This window comes from Haliotis cracherodii, unplaced genomic scaffold (genome assembly GCF_022045235.1).
Source record: "Haliotis cracherodii isolate W230 unplaced genomic scaffold, xgHalCrac1.p SCAF_15, whole genome shotgun sequence".
In the NCBI taxonomy this organism is placed as follows: Eukaryota; Metazoa; Mollusca; class Gastropoda; order Lepetellida; family Haliotidae; genus Haliotis; species Haliotis cracherodii.
In genome coordinates, this window is record NW_027266270.1 from 21,815,918 (window position 1) to 21,838,363 (window position 22,446).

Sequence of the window (22,446 nt, forward strand, 5' to 3'; positions counted from 1 at the left end):
AAATCCGAAATCGTAAAGGATTCCACGAACGATGATTTTTTAAATTATTTTCTGAAAACGACGGCAACGGCAAGCGATATAACACATTGATGTGCCATAATAATAACAACACAATATTGGGATTGATCCGTCATTGCAAGAAGGACAACGTAAAATACCAAGGATGTTTCTAACACGTCTACTCCTAACCTCCCAAATCCTCAGGACGGATGAAACTAGGTACAAGGCGACTGTCTGAATGCAGGTTCTGTTTGATTTTGTACCCAAAAACTGTAACCAAAATACTTGTACCCAAGAAAACTATATTTAATATATACGATTATATCTATTTGTTCATGTTTATTGCAAACAATGAGCAGAACATTATGATAAAACATTTTATCAAGTTCCTAATATAACTAACTGTACGTGGTCCTTGAGTGAAGTCAGTCCACATTGGCACAACTCAAATTGATTGTTTGATTTTGATAGGAAACTGAAATCTGAAAAAGAGGCCTGATATATTGGTAAACCCTTTGTTAATTGTAGTGTTTTGATAGGAAAATGATGATAAATTAACTGTTTGACACGAAAGTAATGTGTATCTTTGATACTGATACAAAACATTTCTGGGTTCAAAAGCACAAACCGGTTTGGATACACACTCACAAGGAACTTTAGGTACAAAAATCAAATTTCAACTGGATTTCGTTGGAAAATGGGATAAAAATATTTCGCGTCAGTAGAATTCCATATCACATTTCAAAATGACTATTTGTATAGGTAACCAAATGCAGGTAATCGGCTCATGTTTGGTCCTAAAAGTAGAAAAACAATCTGAAAAATACGGACACCTCAGAAATGAGGGCTTTAAAAGTTATAATTCTATCTAACTTGATTCTTTGTACATCACATTGACTGATAGACAAAAAACAATTGCCCACACTTCACCATGCATGGTTCGTGTTCCTTTAGGGATATCCATGGGCATCACTATCACACACCTGAGCATACTGCAACAAACCAGGAAAGTCCTGCCAGACTAATAACACATTATTTCACTGGTGAGAAACCAGTAACAAATACACGAGGTAGGATATTATCCATGTACTTTTCTCCAATAGAACGGAAATGCAAGAATTGTCAATGTCCATGTATTTGCTCTCATCCTTTCTCAAACGATAACATTCTCTAATAAACATATGGCTAACTCACCAGCTTGAGTACCACCCTGGTGCTTGAGATTAAACAAAAACAAATATCATTACTAGAAACTGTTACAAGAAATTAATGTATCATTTTCATATAACAATATTATTTTAGAATTGTTTTGTTAGGAAACAAACAACTAAATACACAAGATTAGTGTCCACATGAGTTGTGTATGTATATGTTAAGGATCTTATTTACTTATTTATTATTCTTGGAATGCTAAAATTAAATAATGAAATCAAATAGTTACTAATTCAAATAATTAATGTTCAAGAGATCAGTTTGATCAGTTACACTGTGCTGATGCATTGACCAATATTTAGTGTCCATACACACATTTATTTTGGAAAAAAATAACTACTTGATAAAAAAATATAACTAACAATTTTAAAAACTGCGAACAGGTGTAAATAATTAAACATTTACAAATCTATCACCAATACGCAACCATTGCAGTCTTTATATTTATGGAATATATTTTAAAATGCTCCGTGGAATCTTGTTAGAATCTATAAATATATTATAAAAACAAAAATCCTTTAACTATCCAGCATTTAATGTGAAACTAACACTGATATTTGTAGTATTTAATGATATAGACATCACGAAATTGCGTATATCTTCTGATATTCCGCAAAGCATGAATGTTATTTTGTCACACCCATTTACCCGCACCTGTTGTGGAGGGGGATCATTGCCGATCGACGATATCTATAGACGTATTGCGTGGGACATAATTAATATAGTGAAAACAAAATCATCGGCGTGTACATTGCAGATACATGAATCAGATCCCTTCATATCAACGTAACATCGAATGGTGATCCTTATATATGAACAGAAGTTCAAATGAAAGATACCGAGAAACTTGCATGTGGCATATTGATTCATCGGCTACGGTTTCCGGTGTCACGAAATATATTCGCCCCCAGAATAAAATCTCCCTCCGGCGAATTTATACCGGTACAGTTCCGCCCCTCTCGAAATAAACTCTCCCCCGCCCTACGAAATAAAATCTCCCCCCAGAATATTTCCTCCCCCGGTCGTTTTTATAAATACTTGCCATGCAGTTAAATAGTTGAGGGCATTGCCTAAAAGTCGGGCCGGGCCGGGCCAAGACGGGCCAAAGTGTTATTGGCTAATTACTTCATTATCGGCGATCATACCTACACGTTATTGATGCAACATACACACATGTCATTACTGAACAATCACCAACCCAAAACGTGCACCATTATTAAGTACTTCGGAGTAAATCACTTGAAAACCAGAAAGTGGAGCTGTGTGTAAGCGTCGCTGATCTAGGTAACATGTAAAAGATCAATCGTTAAACGAAATAAGATTTGAAACGTATTAAATACTTCAAGCTATCGTGATACAAATTTCCATCTGTCGGTGTAGCGTTTATATTTATAGAAACGTACTATATCTAAGTAAATACCACTTTATAATGCCACTGTTCATCGTATTTAAAGCAGACACGTTGGTTAAAGTAGACCTCTTCACCCCATACTCTCAACAGTCTCACAAGTGTTCAGTCCGACTTGGCCCGGGCTGTCAAAATCAACTTAAACCTCACAGATATAACATGAAATGGATTCACACCTATAGATTAGTATTTTATTTACCTAAATACATCTTTATAGTGTCTCAGTTCGCGGTATTTAAAGGAAACAAGGTGCTCAAAGTGAAGCATTTTTCCCTCTACATTCTCAACATAATCTCTATCAGAAGTGTTTGGCCTGTGTTGGATACGACTTGGCCCGGGCTGTCAAAATCCACTTTAAACACACAGATGTATCATCAACCACGCCGTTCAAGATAATCGAGCACTGTTCGTTGTTGTTTTTTACAAGTACACTTTGCTTTGACGATGCCAGTTGATGTTGTTCAATACAGGCTGGCGGTGGGTGTTTTTGAATCTATTCTACATGCTAATCATTTCGGGAAAATGATGCACATTTCTCTCTATTTTAGGTTATTTTGCTTATATAATTTCCGATTATCATTCTTAGTTTCACTTTTTCTATTCTGCTGCGGTGATATACATCCGAATCCAGGACCTTTGCATAGTCCAGATTTAAAGATTATATATCTAAACGTACGCAGTCTTAAAGACAAAGTAGATTTAATCAGTGCTGAATTAGATAGTTATGATGTTGTATGTTTAACAGAAACCTGGTTGCTCCATGATATTCTAGCCACTGATATTACACTGATACCATTTTCAAATCGTAGCCTGTATTAAGGAATATATTTTAGATCTTAAATCAGAGTATAACGGACAGCCTGAGCTGGAGGCGCGCGTGGATATGTTGACAGTGTTTACCTAGTTAGTGTCAAAACCGAATGTTTGCGAGGATTAATATTTCTGAATTCAGTTACAACAGTACCCGTAAATGTATTTGTTACATTAAGTCATTTCATTCAAATTTGTTTGGTATGATTATGTCTTATAATTATTTTAGGATGGAAGGTACAGTTACCAAATAAAATATGCTGAAATATCAATTCATTATGATCATATTTCATAATCTATTTTGTAAAGTAACCCTCCTTACATTAAAGATAATTATTTCAAGGATATAGGGGGGAGACTTTATACTGAGAGGGGGCGCGAAATATATCCGCCCGGGGGAGAATCTGTACCGGTATAAAATCTCCAGGGGGAGAATTTGTACGGGGTAGAGTTTATACCGGGACACCGGCTCACGGGAGCATGGAAGATCAAACGGATTAAAAAATACGCTAATTATATCCTGAAAATCACATTGTTATTTCATACTAGTGGTGATTACTGATACTATGTAATGATTTGTGTTTATTCTGTTTGTGACAGGCGAAATATTTCAAAATGTATTTTTATTGTTTTGTAACGAAAGATTATAAGTAGACTACCCCTGTCTGTGACATCACATCCGGTGAGCTTTGCACTTACTAAAATATTGCTGTCAGAATTCTCGATCTGTATTTTCGTTTTTCACTCGTCATATTAAACGGAAAATGACAAATAAAACATTCTTCGATTCAGAAGATCGTCAACTTTCGCCAATGCATATATATGAAGGCAATGCCTTCTCCTTTGCTGAGATTAAAATAGCAGTAAATTGTGCTGAGGTCAAGCGATGCACGCCATGTTTGATTTTCAAACGTCTGCTAGCATCACCACACAAGAAATGTATATGCGTATATCGTATATATTCAACCAAAACGCTTGAAATTAAGATTGGTGACATTTATAAGTCATTAATTATTTCCTGCAAATGTTATAACATGTCACGTTAGATTAACCCGAATGTTCGTATTTCTGTAACTGACATGATGACCTCGAAAAGTGAGTTTTTTTCTGTTTTCTGTTTTTGGTAATACATTTACTGAAATGGTTCAAAATTTACCATCTCGCTGTTATTTAACGATAACAAAACATCGAATTTATACTCACTTATAATTAAGATATCGGAGATTTGATTATTAAAATCAATTTGCACAAATTTAACTATTGAAAAAGATTCCAAACACGAAACGCAGACTATCTCAATAACGTAATTCAAGTTTTGTGTTCGCTTTGGTCTTAACCTTGGTATGATTGAAAACATCAGGAAATATTTACATGGTAATGTGTAGTTTTCTATTAGGAATGAATGTGCAAACTATTTGTTCAAATTCGCCGTTGTTTAGTGAAGCACCGACTGTTTGTTAGTTTCACACTGAATTCTTTTACGCACAGATAACGTATTGTTTCACGCATATTGTTTCACAGTAACTTTGCTACCTGCATGGACCCCAACGGGATTTACACCATCCCTTTAGTCACTGGCGACATTGACAAGGTTTAGCCGGAGATTTAAAACCAACAAATATACTACGATGAAAACACTGCCAGATATAAAATTACTTTGATTATGTGGGCTTACATATCCTCTCGGGGGACAATAATTTTAGGCTACTTCTACCCCCTTCGAGGATATTGCAACTAACAATCTCAGTTAATTATCATATACCTCCAATTTATAAAATATATATCTTAGTACATCAACATTTATTAATAAATTCTATTTCCTTTAAAAAAACGATGATTAAATGAGCATGTATTTGATTAAAAAGATCCTTTATAGATGACACTTTGAAAAAATTATCCCTTGTGACGGAAAAATTAATACAGTCAAGCAGGACATGCCTGACTGTGATTCTATCATCACAAGGGATACAAAATGGAGAATCCTCGCCTTTCAATAAATATTCATTTGTATACCTGCTATGGCCAATACAACATCGTCGTATTATGACCTCCTCAAATCTGGACCGACGACCCAAGTAGGTGTAACTGATATTTGGTTTAATTTCATGTAATTTATTGATACCTACTTGGGTGTCCCACTTCTTTGGCATCAGATCACGGATGTAAGATCTAATTATAGGTTTATAATCACTATATGGGATGAGAAGTGGTGTCCCAGATTTGATGAGTGTTGCTTTAGCAGCAGCATCGGCCATTGTGTTATCAATGTTACCAACGTTTACATGGCCTGGCAACCAACAAAAGACGATGTCGTACTGGCCAGTAGCAAGACCATTATGTAGTTCTATTTTTTCACGTAAAGGTGGATGTTGACAAGATATATTCTTAATTGCCTGAAGACAGGAAAGTGAATCAGAGAGATAATGAACCGTTTATGTTTAGATTTAGTATTTATATATTTGAGAGCAGTTAATATTGCATGTGATTCTGCTGTAAAAATGGAACTGTCATTCGGTACTCTAGATGATATGGTTCTGGGTCCAATGACAGTGGCGCTGGCAACAGCGTCACCATCCTTGGATCCATCTGTAAATATGGATTGGTAAGTATCATAACTGCTCCTTAATTTATTATATTGTTGTTGATAAATTAGTTGATTTGTTTCAGATTTTTTTAATTTGGTTAATGTGAGATCTACCTCTGGCCTTACCATTTGCCAAGGAGGTGATGAAAACAGTTCAGAGGGAGCAATATGTTGCAGTTTAATATTTGAAGCAAACATAGCAGACTGGAATCTGATTTCGAGTGGTGGAACAAGAGATGATTTTTTTGTAAATATCTTGATAAAGAGGATTAAAGACGCAACTAAAAGCTGGATTTCATTGATTAGAATATAATTTAGTGACATATTGTAAAGATATTGCAAAGCCTCAGGCCCTGATGATGGGTAGTATCCAGTTTTTTTAAATTACTTTTGCAGGCTCCAACAAAGACGATGGAGCCATAATCGAGTTTTAATCGGATCAATGACCTGTACAAGTGTAAGAGGGTTGTTTGATCCCCTCCCAACTCAGAATAAGAAACTACTTTCAACAAATCGAGTGCCTTCAGGCATTTGGCTTTAAGTTAATTAATATGCGGAAGGAAAGTTAAATGACTATCAAAAATAAGGCCCAATAACTTGGCCTCTTTTACAACTTTGATAGGGTGTTTGATCCCCTCCCTACTCAGAATTAGAAACTACTTTCAACAAATCGAGTGCCTTCAGGCATTTGGCTTTAAGGTAATTAATATGCGGAAGGACAGTTTAATGACTATCAAAAATAAGGCCCAATAACTTGGCCTCTTTTATAACTTTGAAAGGGGTGCCATCTAAAAATAGTTCAGGGTCCTTATGCGGCTTATATTTTTTTATGAATTTTATTGAGACAGATTTGCAACTGCCTCTCTATTGTATGCATATTTTTTCCACGACAAGAAACGTGAAACTCATCCACGAAAAATGATCCATCTACTGAATCACTTAAAACCTTTAAAATACTTTTTATCTTTATACTAAATAAAGTGACAGACAAAACACTGCCTTGTGGGACACCCTGATCCTGATGATAATGATCAGACAGGATAGAACCCACGCGGACCTGAAATTGTCTGTCAGTTAAAAACTTGATATAAATTCTGGCAAACGGCCTCTCAATCCAAAATCATGTAAATTCTTTAAAATCACGTGTTTCCACGTTGTGTCATACGCTTTTTTTCTAAATCGAAAAAGATAGACACTGTATGCTGGTTATTAATGATTTCATTTTTCACAAATGATTCTAACCGTACTAAATGGTCAACGGTACTTCGATTCTTTTGAAAGCCGCACTGAATATTTGTAATTAAATTATTTGATTCAAAGTACCATGTAAATCTGTTGCTGACCATGCGTTCCATAGTTTTGCAAACGCAACTGGTCAATGAAATTGGTCTTTAATTTGAGGGATCACTGTGATCCCGTCCAGGTTTCGGTATGGGTATAACTATGGCATCACGCCAGGAAGAAGTAAACTTACCAGATGTCCATATATCATCAAAAATTAACAAAGGAGTTTCTAAACACGGTTCTGGTAAGTGCTTCGGGAGTTGATAGTGTACATTATCAGCTCATGTAGCAGTATCACGAGCTTGTCCAAGAGCTTTATAAAAGTTCATGGATCGAAAATATTTCATTATAATCTTCCCCATTATCTGATTTAAAATTTATCATTTTCTTTTCCTGCTGTTTTTGAAATTTTTGGAATTGAGGCACATAATTTGAGGAAGAAGAATGTTTTGCTAACGTTTCACCGAGTTTATTTGCAACATCCGATTTATTAGTTATTAGGTCATCCCCATTCTTAAGATGGTGGACGCTACATTTAGAACCCTTACCTTTAATTTTCTGTATCATATTCCATACCTTGGACATGGGCGTTCGTGAGTGTATTTTGGAAACATAATGTTGCCAAGATTGGCGTTTATTTTGTTTAAACGTACGCCTGGCTTTAGCATTTAAGATTTTATATTTATTCAAATTATGGACCATGGGATGGCGACGGAAATAGTGTTCAGCCTTTTTCCGTGCCTTCCTAGCTTTGTAGAGGACAGATACATTCATCTGCCATTTTGTTTAATTCCTCCGAAAATAATTGTACAGGATCAGTCGCGTCAATAAATAGATCAGGTTTCAATTTATTGTATGCGAGCATTTCAAATAAAGGCCAGTTGGCCTTAGTGAAGTTCAATTTAGTTGAAAGAGGAACATCTGAAGGTAAGGCAGGTTTTAAAATAGTTGGGAAATGATCACTGCCACAGAGGTCTTCGTGGACGGACCATTCAAATTCGTTTAATAAATCAGAGTGAATGAGTGATAAATCCAGAGATGTACCGGGATGTAGATATGTGTTTGAACCATCGTTATAGATACATAAGTCATTGTTGGAAATGAAATCTTCCAAAAGTTTCCCCTTATTATTTGTCTGAACACTACCACAAAGGGGATTGTGCCCATTTAGATACCCAAAATAATACATGGCTTTGGGAGTTGATCATAGAGAGTTTGAAGTTCAGACTGTCGGAGAGAAGAAGATGGTGGGATATATAGCATGCACAATGTAAAAACAATGTTCAAAGTTACACGGATTGCAACAGCCTCAAGGGGAGTAATAAGTTGAACGGGGCTATGGAGGACGCCGTGTTTCATTAGAATTGAAGAACCCCTAGTGGCTTTAGCACCAGGAGGTGAAAAGACGTTGTAGGAGGTATATCCTCTAATATCAAATTTGTCAGTATCCTTATAATATGTTTCCTGTAAACATATGGCAGATGGCTTAAAATCCTGATTTTAGAGTTGTAACTCAGTATAATTATTCCTAAATCCTCTACAGTTCCATTGAATTAAATTTGATGAGTGGGTCATGGTGGCTCACTTGGTGATCGCTCACGTGAACGTGAGTAAGATGAACTCCTATCGCTACTGCCTGGCGATGGAGTCACCCCCATGTCTAAAGCACTTAAGGAGTTGTGAAGAGATACTTCCGAAGAAGAGGTGGTTTTTCACATTTACCTTTCATTATTTTCGTCTCGGTTTGAAATACTGGGCAGGATTTGGAAGAGACCATGTGCTGGCATTCACAGTTGGCACATTTGAGATCGTGAGTACAATCCGCACTCTCATGGTTGCCACCACACTGATGACAAACAACAGGGCGTCTACAGGTTTTCGAACCGTGACCAAACTTTTGACATTTATAGCATCGGAGTGGATTGGGAACATGCACCCCCACTCCGATGTTGACATAACCTGCTTTAATTGAATTTGGAACCGACGGACGAGCAAAAGTGAAACGTTTGACGGCTTGTACTCCTTGACTTTTAGGTTCAGAAACAATTTCATCTTCTGTCACGTCTGAAAGGGAACGTGTCCTGTCACGAACAATGCCACCACAAGAGTTCAACGTCCTATGCTTAGAAACAGTAACCTCAATATTAGCAAAGTGTTTCATAGATGTGAGACTGCTGTTTCCTCGCACATTCCACCAGAAGAGATCCAGTACGCAATCGTGTGACATTTTTAACTTCTCCACAATATATATGCTTTGGGAATAGCAAAGGGATTTAGTTTCAGTGGTTCATGATCTGTTGCTTCGATCACAAGGAATCGAGTCCAGGAATCAGGAAGAGTATGAGCTTCATCAGACAAACTTGAGTCTAAATGACGTCTTTTTTAACCAGAGTGTGAGTGAGCCATGATTATTTTGAAGTGATTCAGCAACCCTCCTCCCCATCCACCATGAGTATCATTATAGACAGTGTTGCAATGCACCGGATCTCCAAGATGCAAACACCAGGGCTACAGGGTTGTTATACTCCAGAAAATATGACACAAACAGCAAGATCTGTATACCAAAATAAATGCCAGGCTGGTTCTGCCCATGACAAGAAATTGGATACATATTGAGTTTGGAGGTCAACATTACCAGATTGGCCCATGAGCCACCGCCTTCTGGCATGGGGCATTCATTGTACATATAATTTTCAGTGAGAACATTCATTTACAGCATTCAAAGATACAGAACATGCTTAACGTTTTCCATACACAGGGCATGGCATGACCAGCCGATTGATAGAACCGGGCCCATTCTACCACCCGTCTAGGTGAAGTAAGGGTAGAAGTGGTGTTTGGGGCAAAAGAACACTGTTCCTAACTTCAGTGCCTTCAACCACCAGAATCCCGTCCTCCACCGACACAGGGGCGCAACCCACGGCAAACAGGTTGCCCAATTCGGTCGCCTTTTACGACCAGCAATGGGGTGCTGTGGACACATTCTGTCCCGGTTCTACACGGGGGAAAGCTATTAGCGTTACCCAGCACTCACCACGAGGAGGTTGCCAATAATAGAATAAACATAAATTTTATAAAGTATGGTTTCAAAAAGCATTTTGCAGACTTCATTTATGCGTTGCTCATTTTAGTCGTATCATGTTATTATTTTCTGTTATATAGACTACATATTAGAGATATAATCAGCTATACATCTGAATATAATTCTGCACAACCTCTCTACGTATATTTTATTTTGTTAATGAATTCGGCCATATGATATTGCTGGTATATGAATAGTCACATAAATTCGAAATGTGAGTTGAACATGGTTTCCACTTTCCAGTAAGCGTTAATAACCTTTTCATTAATTATATATCTGAAACCCACTTAATATGATAGCTCATGACAATGGACGCCCTGCATTATACAAGGACGACATATGCAGTATAAAGGCAATAAAAGGTATCACACTATATTGGGAATTGCTAGTCATGGACACTGAGTATGCTGGCAGCGCAAGACACGTGAGATAGCACACTTACGAGTGAGAATGGGCTGTTTTTCTTCACATTCAATTTGGGTGCTCATTTGAATTGTATAACATAGCTGAATATCATTCTGGGTTTTGTGTTATGAAATACAGGCATAACAGCGTTCCTTTAATTCCTATAGATTCCTATATTTTTAACTTTCCCAATATTTTCTATATTGACATTTTATCCCTATACTTGACATATTTTTATGGCACAACTGACTACCTAGGTGCTTTAGATTTTTTTGATTTTTTTTTTGTAGGAGCAAAACAAAAAGGTAGTGAAACGTTTCTGTCATTTCTCTGCGCTGAGGTTTAGTATCCAGCCATGTCTCCCACATCTAGTCAATAATTATAACCACCACGGTCATTCAGACATTCAGTTTGAAGCAAGATTAGGACTGATTATGAATTGAATGGACTGATATTGCTCATAAGGATGCTTCCCATGCATATAAATGTCAGGAAAGATAGTGAATGTCCATTGACAATTAAAAACCTGTATCTGGTAAGCACAAATTTCCATTATACAGCTGTATCTTTAGTTGTAAGTCAAGGAAAATTCCTTAACACCCCTATTTGTTTCAAACGTTCCCCTATATTTCCCCAATATTTGCCCAGTTTTAGCAAAGGTGGCTTTGATGCATGTGAAATAGAAACCGACAATATGTCACTGTTAAAGATAAGGATGTGTCCAAATGCGCATGGGCTCTTCCAACTTTCATCGAAACTACTCGGTATATACTCTTCATGTTGAATATTAACATTTCGCATTGACAAAGTAAAAAAAAACCAGGTTGAACCTGCCCTTTAAAACCTTTTTACTAGATTAGTTATTTCTTATCTTTTGCACCGAATGGAATCGGTTTCGGTGGATGCCCTGACTCTTGTATGACATTGACGTTTAATATTTATTCGAATCCAACTTACGCACTAAGTATGATCTTTGGTTTGTTGTCCCCAAGGTCATATTGTGGATACTAAGCTATCTGTATCTGTTTCTGCACAACCTCCTTCATAACATTTGATTTTGTCAAATAAAAACGTTATGGTGATTTCAGGCAATCTGAATGGTCACATGAATTCGAAATTTGACCTGAAATTTGATACTTGGCGTGTTCATCGTTATATGAACGGTTGTGTTAATATATTTTTAATTATAAACCTGAAAGCCACTTAATATCGTTATAATTCATGATCAGTCACACCCTGCATTATATTAGGACGACATATTCAGTGAAATTACAATATAAGGTATCGCACTGTACCTGTTATTACTAGTTGTGCGTACATATACGTTGTGTATGCTTCGAGACACCGTGTAATCTGGCAGCGCAAAAAAGGTGAGACAGCAATGTTAGCTTGAGGTTAGGCCTCCTCTGTGAATGGATTGTTACCCTGTACATTCAAATTGGGTCCACATTGCCTTTGTTCTTAATAGAATGAACGTGTAATGAAATTGAATCCTACAGTAAGTCAGTCACCATTGATAATAGGGTTATACGTTTTTGTACCTATAATAACTGAGCGAGAGCCAGAACTATATTCAATGAAGTCAGTTTAGAGAACATTAATGCGGCAATGCACATTCAGGATATCATCACTTTTAGTCAGAGGTTCCTGAGATATAAGATTTTATGTTAGTCGCTAAAGGTCAGTGGAGATTATGGTGATGCCGTAATAAATGACGTATTTGTAAAAAACAAAATTAGTTTAATCTCTGTTGCATTTGACCATTATGTGATTATTAGTGTTTCAATTTTAAGAAGAACACATGGTGGACCTTAAGGTTTCCGAGAAATATATAAGTTTCTTGGTTGTTTTTTTTAATTTTGATTATATATGGACCTATTTTATTTTTATTTCACTTCAACAATTCGGCTTTTTGTAGGATATAAGATCCGAAAAGATTCTTTATTCATTTCGGTTGTGTATTTTGAAAGTAAAATTCCATTTTATAAACAGTGAACAAAGTCGTGTAATGATAAAGTGTCAGGTTCATACACTCATCTGGTTTAGAGAAGGAGTCACGACAGATCGGTGACAGACCAACAAACGCTGTACACTCACTTGAACTTTGAGGCAGAACTGAACTTTTTTGGCCAATAAGAAGTTTTTATGAGGAACATACCTGTACATCATTAAAAAAACATGGATGACACCAAACAGGTTTTGGGATAGTGTTCTTTACTTTATTTTTATCATTCTTGTTCGATCTATGACATAAGCTGAAAGTATTAGCGAGAAAAAAATCCATAATCATAAGAAATCTATACTGAAAGTTGTCAGAGTCGTATGTCGCTCTTTGAGATCTCGGTAGAAAGGGAACGCTCGAATGTACCTCAAAAGTTGTGAAATGTAAACATCAAATGACGGAGCTGCATGAATAGCTCGACATATAGGGAAAGTTGACTAATGGTAAGGTGAAGTCATCTCTCTTGTCATACAGTCTTGTGGAAAGTGTGAAACTGTATATTTAGGCATAGATCTAAATATGAAACAGGCGGTCTCAACGGTCTCCTTTATTTCTTGTTCAGGTGGGTAAATCAGAGGAAGGGTATTTGAAATTGGATGGTTATTTGAACGATATCAGATCATCGAAGCTTAAGTTAAACTTCTTTTGACTTTGCCAATCCGAGCAGAAATTCCGATTCATTTGCATAAAGAAAACGATGAGCAAGAAGGGGAGCACATTTGGTGCCCATGGGAATGGCTACTTCTTTCCAAAATGTCTTACCCCAAACGTTTACCTGTTGTCAGTGAAGTCCAGCATTTCACATACTGTTTTTTATCAGTAAATGGCAGATGGCATTTACTTTCATTTTTGGTAAATTGACCTCTGAAGATACATATGTGACTTTATCTACGGTCACCACAGTTTGTTAAAAAAAAAGCCCACATGGCCCAAGGGGTGCAAGCTCCGACGTTCATACAGTTTGGCCCTCACTCTATAAAGGTTCATACTCCAATGAACTCACACAAAGTGAAGGTCAATTCTTAAGTAAATATAAAGATTTGATTATTACTATGTATGACTCCGAAGACGTATTCTGCTACCAATATGATGGTCATAACCACAAGTGACTTCCCTACTTATTCCGTGCGTGATATTGTAATTGGCTGAATGCACAACTGAAAAGAGGAACCAGAATGGGAATAAACCTATTCTGTCCCATCTTTCAGTCATCCAAGTCTGTCTGAACTTCCATGATATGTCTGTCGTAGTTCCCACTGATAAACTCTAAAAGAAAAATACAATTAATTGAGTGTTTGATGGGAGAAAATGGTATGAGTTACATATTAAAACCATATTAAGGTCAGTATGTTAACTGAGATACTTTTGGCATGACACATGAAGACAGGTCCAATTCCTTTTTTGACTGGTTTTCAAAGCTCCATTAAAAATCCGTACTCAGAACGACATATTGCAGGTTCTGCATACGTAACACCAAATCCCTGATCCTTGTCTCAAAGATTAACCATAATCATTAACACTTTCTATATATCCACAGACAGTATTTGAGACAAGTGGAATTATCACAATGTCGATTCTAAAAAATTCGAAGGATTTGCTTGAATTTGTGCAATCTCAGAAAATAACCAAATCAAGTTGAATTGTGTCAAAATATTTGATTTTACACCTTTGTATACATGTACCACAATCCCACACTACAAACTTGGGGGAAAACTTCATTCCTTGATCGATGGGACATTTGTTCCTAAACGTGGTTGCCATAGCTATATTTACATCTCTATCTTCAGGTCGAGACAATTTGTCAAAAATGAAAGCTAATATCATCTAAAATTAACTGATCAAACAACATGTGAAATGCTGGACCTCCTCATTGAAAACATCCATAGTGAAAGTTGGGGATAAAACATGGACACAAGAAGTAGTTATTGGCATTCCCATGGGCACCAATTATATTCCTCTTCTTGTTGATCGGCTTTTTATGCAGATTTGCCCACACGCATTATTCAAAGAGCGGCATACAACCGTTGTTGATCAGGGTTTCATGTTTTATAGCAGACATCTCAACATTTGTTGCATCAGTGACCAAAATTAAGTCTGATGCAATTCCCTGTTTTGTAAAACATGTTCCTAGCTTTTCGCAAGTGAACAAATGACTAACCGTTTTGCGTGTTTCGAAGGTATGCCACCGGTTGTGTTGTATCCACACCTTTTCTCGATCAGCTGGTGTCATCATTATTTCATGATGATTCACTAACAAATGCTGATCATAGAGTCTGAATCATACAATGGACTTTGCTTTTAGCAGATATTTCTGATGATTATGGAGAATGTTTTGTGGCTTTTGTTTATATAGTCACGACATATGGGTTTCCTCTTTCTATGCTCATGTGTTTGATGTTTGCTATAAATAGTTCACTAGGAAATGTACGGATAAGCCCTACTAACATGACAGTCTCCGAACAATCTCTTTCAAAATGATAACATATGTTTAAACATCTGCAAATTGATAGAACAGAACATTTTTTTATGCTGACATTGTATTCAAAACACCGAAATGCGTGTAGATAATTGCTACGTTAAATCTACTGGTCTGTTCAGGTAATTGGGAGTATCATTGTAGCAAAAATGGTTAAAAAGTATGATAAGTTTTTCAACTTAGATTAGTTGCTTATATGAGTTATGTTGTGCTTCAGAGGTAAACTCTAAGGTCAAACTTCTCACCTACATCTGTTACACCTGGAGCCATATTCCTCAAGACTACACACGCTAAGATGGAACTGGGCTGGTGCACAAAGACCTTCAGGTGCCTCTTCATCTTCTTCAATGTCATATTTGCTGTAAGTTGCTTTTCCTCCTCACCTAAATATAAACTTTTCTGAAACCCTCCTATTTGATACAATTAAAGTCTGTTCAACTAGTTACTCAAGCAAAATTTACAATGTGTTTTTCTTTGTAACCTTGTCAAATAACTACAGCAGGAAACAGCAAATGTTATTATTCAACAGAACCGTTATCATACCTTACTGAATTATATGATGATTACTATATATATAAAATTCATACTTGTCACGACATGGCTGAAATATTGCCGATGTGACTTAAAGCATTAACTCACTCACTCATTAATTTCATGACGCATTCTATGCTATGAGATGGCACTCGCATTAGTTTTGTGACGCATTTCATGCAGACATTCATGTGAACATTAATTTCAGATCCCCTCCTTGCTCATCCAATTTTGCCAAAAACGTTTCACTTAACTTCAGGTACATAAATGATCTGATATTAATCGGTAATGGTCAAATAGCCTGTGACCTTCCACTGATTTATTCACCTGAGGTCGCCATAAAAGAGACGAGAGAAACAGCCTCGTCTGCTTCATATCTAAATATATGCATACAGATTCAGAGTGACAATAATCTATCCATAAAACTTCAATGTTCCCTTCATGTTGAGCAATATCCTCTAAACTCAAGCCTTTGTTCTCTTCATTTCACAACATTTGAGGTACAATTCAGATTTATATATTTACAGTGTATGCCTATCAGCAGAGATTTCATATGATTTTGTTTATATTTGTAATGTATGCAAATATAATCTTTACGTTTGGTTACCATACCGGACAGGGCAGGTAATACGTCTTCACATATAAACTTAATGCTTTTAAAGTTAGCACTATGAGTGAGTGAGTGAGGACACCGTAATACACCAGTATTACTACATTTACTCGTGAACTTTGTGCTCATAATACAATACAGGCCCGGAGAATCCAGCAAGCATTGAGTTTGTGACTACGAAGAGCCGAATTCGATTCCCCAAAGCTGTACAATGTGTTGAGTGTGTATTCTGGTATGGTTTTGTGCACTAGTGCTGAAATATCCTCTTACAAGAAGCACATTTGCAACTGAAATCTGATTTATGCATATTTTCTGAATATATTAACCGGGAACGTATTCTATGTCACAATGATAATGTATTGAGATCTTGAATCTTTACAGATTGTCGGAATAGCCACAATAGGACTTGGCATTTTTTTCAAAGTGAACCCCTTTATTACTTTCATCACTCAAATTAAGCTGGATGGAAGTAGTACATTTCTCGCCAACAGCGTCTGGATCATCATTGGTATTGGGGCCCTTGTGGTCTTTGTCGGAGCTGCTGCCAGGAACAAGTATTTGCTAGGAATGGTATGAACAAACAACATTTTACTAACATTTTTCATAACAGTTTACTTGTTGCTGTATATAATTATAGAAAAGCGTGGGTAATTGTTCACCACTATATCCAATGACACAATAGCATCCAAGCAACGATAATAGATCACAGAAATATCAGTTACTACAATAGCATCATAGCAAGGACTACAGTTCATGAGGACATGTACTGGCACAATTGCATATAACAAAGATAATTGTTTACAGCATTATACATTGACACATTAGTGAACACATTAGCAAGGACCACAGTTCATTAGGGTATTTTCTGGCACAGTTGTATTTAAGCAATTAAAGGTAATGCTTTACAGCATTATACATTGACACAAGACTGAAGAGTAGAAACAACCCCTTAGTCACCCCTAATCCTTTCAAATATATTGTATATGATTACTTACCATGACATGTTCGTTCACACATGACGCCCCTGATCACATCGATATCTGTCCAATTGAATCCCTTATGGTGTCATAATACTTAGGTATGAGTGAATGTTATTTTACAATACCGAAACAATATTTAAGCAACAGTTTAAAAACGCTATATGTAACAGACAAACCAGTGTGTGTAATAGCACAGGTAACAGTCCATGCCCCAAGGGTACGTTGAAACTGCGTACCTGACACTGATTTGTAGCTCTTATGTAATGTTCATATCGTATAATAGTGTGCTCTTAATTATTCAGTACATCGCCTTTTCCCTGACCATCCCCATCGTAATACTGGTGTTCATCATATCGACAGCCATGTACTTTGGTCTGGTAAGTCTAACCCACGATGTGTAGGACATATCCTTTCATCATTTTAACACGGTTACCCCGCATAACAATTTAAAGAATGGCATAGTTCTTTTTTTACGGCAAGAATTATAATCTTAGTTCCTTTTGAAACATTGATCATAGACTTTTGGCCTGCCCAGGAGTCGCATCTCACATCACCAATCAAGAGGCGCAACTCACTACACCAATCAAGGGTTGCAGCTCACGGGCCCATCCCACACACCCATCAACACTTAGAACACTTTCTCACTTTCAATATTGTTATACTTGTCTGTTCTCCACCTAGTGTGCAATTGTTTCTGACGTTTGTCTTCTCTTGACTCATATAATTTTAACCTTTTGCTCAAAGTTTCACATATGCTGTCTTAGTGGGGATAATAGTTCCAGGATCTATTCGGGCATCAACAAAATCATAGTATCAGAGACATGTAACGTCATTTTCGAGCGCCTTCAGGAAATACGTCCCAAAGGTGTTATCTTCAGAAGGCGGAGGATGGTGCTGAGGCTAGTCGTGAACTACTTTTTTCTGAACGACTAAATCACAGACATTTCTTTATAATTTATAACCTGTTCATACATATGTTTAATGTTTTCAGGAAAAGAATAGAGACTATTTCAGTAGCACCCTTCAAAACCGTTTGCAGAACAAGTACAGCGAGAATGCTACCGAGTTCACCAAACATTGGGACTATGTTCAAAAACAGGTAACAGGACAATTTATGGTTGTCACGCCACTGAGTGATGTGGTTTGTCTGTGCAGGAACTGTACATGTAGCTCACTCGAGCAGATCAACGTTATTATCTAAGAAAATAAAGTAATTTCACGGATTTTTTTATGTTTATTTTAAGATTTGTTAAGACCGTATACAAGATGTTTATATTTGCTTTTCTTTGACATGAATCCCGTCATGTGTTAGCTGTAGATTACTGACTAGTGTTTTATGCACGGGGCAACATGTACATACATACATGGCCATGATATTGCCGAAATCGTAAAACTATGATTATTGCAAAGGTTTTGCCTCTTTTATTAACATAACTATTCATATCCAATCTCACTTATTAAAGCAGAAAATGTCTTTGATTTGATAGCATGTCCTCCATTATAAAAATGTATGTGCATTTCACATGCATATACAAGTAACAGACTTAAAAAGCCCTCACTCTACCTTTCAGTCTAGGGGTCCAATCTAACACCGAATCCTTATCTTTACAGTTACATTGCTGTGACGTTCGCGATTACAGAGATTATGATGCGGTGTTTACTGGCAATGATAAGGTGTGTACCGTGATTTCATTGTTTCAAAGAAGGTGTTGTAAACAATAATTAGTAATGAGTTATAGTTCGATACACAACTCATGCCTCCATTTTGGCTATAAAGTCGTGTCCATGGTGGTATTTGTAAACGTACCATGTTGGTTCATTAAGGCGTGGATTGTCACTTGCAACGGGTGACGTCATCATATGCAACATAACATTCATATTATGATTGTTATAGGTGTCACTGAAAATTACAAGATTGAAATTTGACAAATGGTCATCACAATGTATATTAACGACCTTAGTCAAATAGAAAATAACCTGATGTTTAATTTACCAAAGGTAAACAGCGATTGAAGACAGTAGAATACTTTTTGCAGATACGTGTGGTCCTGATACTGTGGACGGTGATAATGGCCGCAATTCTGTCAAAAAGTACAAGTGAAATAGAGTTCAACAATAGTCAAATGTTTCCAATAAAGTATTACTTGAAAATAATTATTTTCTTACTGATAATGAGACTCAAAGAACAAAATTGACATCATTGAACAACCCTAACAGGACATATTTAATATAGGTAGCAAAAAATAAAAACATGCAAGATCAATGTGTACCGAAGAACGTCAGTGCACACATAGGGGCACCAACCGCTTAATGTTAAAATGGCAACATTCCCAATGAAGAATGTCAGATGGATCTGCAATTTGTAAAACATTCAGAGCTATATGGGCTTATTCTGCTGTGTATATGATACCTGCATGCCATGGGCATCGCTACACCCATGTTCGCAACGTATTTATGTATTATGTCATTCCCCGTGCACCAACTGTGTGACGTCATAAAGATGATTATTAGCGCGCCCTCAGTAAACTCCGCCAGGAAAGTGAGACGTGTTGTAAATGCACCTTTTTATAATAAAGGCATTGAAAAATAATGAACAATAACAGCGGACTAAATATCATTAAAGCTAAGAAAAATGTAATTTTCGATTAACATGTCAAATTACTATCAAAGATGTATTATCAACTGACTAATGACGCACTAATAATCGCAAAACATGACAATTGATGTATTCTCAAACCAAACAGCCGTCCATACAGTCAAAATATTTGTAAAACATGTTTCAGGGGAAATTGCCAATTAGTTGTTGTGTGTCATCAGCTGATACTGATCATGACGCAAGTTGGACCAGCAGCAGCAACTTCTGCCCGAATCAGCTGATGTATTCTGAAGTAAGAGAGAGAGAGAGATTCTTTTCTAAAATTTCCGAGGATCATAACTCTAGCGTATCTTAAACTATATGGTTCATAAATATTTTATGCAAGATGTGGTGAATGGGTTATCCGTACATCTCGTCCTAATGTTCTGGATGTCTTAGTCTCATCTAAATAACCAAAACCTATATAAGCATACACACATACCCTTCACAAATAAATACTTCTCGGAATTTATCGGACCATGGAAAAGTCATTATGGTAGTTCCGTGTTGATGTAAATTCTGTTTTGTTTTTACTGAACTATTTTTCCAACATGCAAACTACATGCATGTGAACATCAGGTACGGCCATGTTTATGTTGATTTTGATATCGATACGCATGTGTCTGTGTATCTTACAGGGATGTTACTCAGAAATACGTTATTATCTACGCCTCTTTGCGAACAGAGGCTGTGTTGCTGACACCGTTATCGTTGCGTTGGCAGTAAGTATCTTGTTGCGAGTTAAACAGACATTGATTAGACAGATTATCTTTGAATAATTATATACGGAACACATGAGTGAAATATGACCCAAAATACAAAATATTTGTCCATACCAATTACAATAGCAATATATATTTTTTATAGCCGGTTGTCCGCCACACTATCAAACAGTGAGTGTTTCTTTGTGCCCATATCCGGTTATATCACGGATATGGTACTGACAAACGTGGACACAATCAAAACGAACCGGGATTCGAACCAACGATCATTGCGTGCCCAAGAGAGGCAACTTGGCACACTTATATAGAAACACGTACACATTGGTACAGTTGTATCCACCCATTAAGATGTGCCTTCATCAAAGCGAATGATACACAGATAATGCTGACTATCCCTTAAGAGGAGACGCCTTAATTGTGTTTCTTATGCTGGACACATTTTAGAAACTCTGAAGGAAATTTTATGATAAAGATATAAAGTTAAAGATAATTTTACTTCTTTTTTCCCAGATCATCGGAATCATCATTGCCGCATGTTTGTGCAGAAGAAATGCTGAAAAGGAACAGTATTCTACATTATAATATGTGATATACTACCGATCAGTGTCGAATAAACAAGTGCACATTTGAAATCTCTATCCACTATTACTATGCCGCCTTATGTAGTTATATTGGTAATTAAATTACAGTGATATTTAGAACTGTAATACTGAATTGAACTGTCCACATTAAACTAATAAAGCAAACTTTAGAAAACAATTTGGATTCACTTGAATCTTATTCATATTTGTCTTTTTATCTCTTAGATTTGCCAATAGAGCAATAGGTGCTACGCTCAGAAATGAGGTAAAATATGATTTAATGACGTGTTCAAAGTTATTTCGCTTACATTTACAATTGAAAATGAAGAAATATTTCAAATAATGAAATATCCATCAATTATATTTTGTGTACTTGGTCATTATTCCTAATTAATTGCCATAAGTTCAAATTGCAGTCAAACTGAAGAAGGCAGTTTAATAATAACACGTGTTTTTAATTAAGAATGGAATTTGAGGACATTTATATCTTGGAAGCTTAAGGGGTCTCCACGGAATTAACTTTTGAGTGACAGTGGTATGTGGTCAATGTATTCAGAGATCGTGTTATAAAACCTGGCTACAATTTCTATAAACCATATTATTAAAATAATGAAAGGATAAAGAAGGTAATACACGTGAGCTTGAAAGCATGTATCCTACGTGTTCTTACACCACATAATGTAATATTTTCTGCCAGTTCATCACAGAGTTTAAAGGTCAAGGTCATGAAACTGGAGTGCGAGAGTATTGTTTAACGCCGCTTTTAGCAATATTCCAGAAATATCACGGCGGGGGACACCAGAAATGGGCTTGCGACTGAACGCTTAAACCACCTGGCTATGTACCCGAACGCCCCTGTATTTAACTGAAAGTGCTAATAACTTTGTTATTGAGATAAGGAGTGGCATTTGGTTGGTTGGTTGGTTTTTTAACGCCGCACTCAGCAATATTGCAGCTATGTGACGGCGGTCTGTAAATAGCCTGAACCAGACAATCCAGTGATTGATATCATGAGCATCGATCCACGCAATTGGGATTGATGACATGCATCAACCAAGTGAGCGAGCCGGGTCCACCCGATCCCGTTAGTCGCCTTTTACGACAAGCATAGTCGCCTTTTACGG

At 36.7% G+C, this 22,446-nt stretch overlaps 1 protein-coding gene across 1 annotated transcript; it reads left to right on the forward strand.

The window, feature by feature from the left end:
• The first annotated feature begins 15,558 nt into the window (after positions 1–15,558).
• On the forward strand, positions 15,559–21,323 carry LOC139461947 (CD82 antigen-like). The gene is made up of 8 exons (XM_071243432.1): positions 15,559–15,624; positions 16,786–16,974; positions 17,687–17,761; positions 18,376–18,483; positions 18,996–19,058; positions 20,168–20,272; positions 20,658–20,741; positions 21,252–21,323. Exons 1-8 carry the CDS (start codon positions 15,559–15,561, stop codon positions 21,321–21,323), a joined length of 762 nt encoding a protein of 253 aa, XP_071099533.1.
• The last annotated feature ends 1,123 nt before the right edge of the window (positions 21,324–22,446 follow it).

Bases quoted from the DNA above. Each gene is read 5' to 3' on its own strand.
- LOC139461947 (XM_071243432.1), top strand. From the start codon at position 15,559: ATGGAACTGGGCTGGTGCACAAAGACCTTCAGGTGCCTCTTCATCTTC. The intron at 20,273-20,657 runs GTAAGAGAGAGA...TGTATCTTACAG, and splicing joins ATCAGCTGATGTATTCTGAA to GGATGTTACTCAGAAATACG. The intron at 20,742-21,251 runs GTAAGTATCTTG...CTTTTTTCCCAG, and splicing joins CCGTTATCGTTGCGTTGGCA to ATCATCGGAATCATCATTGC.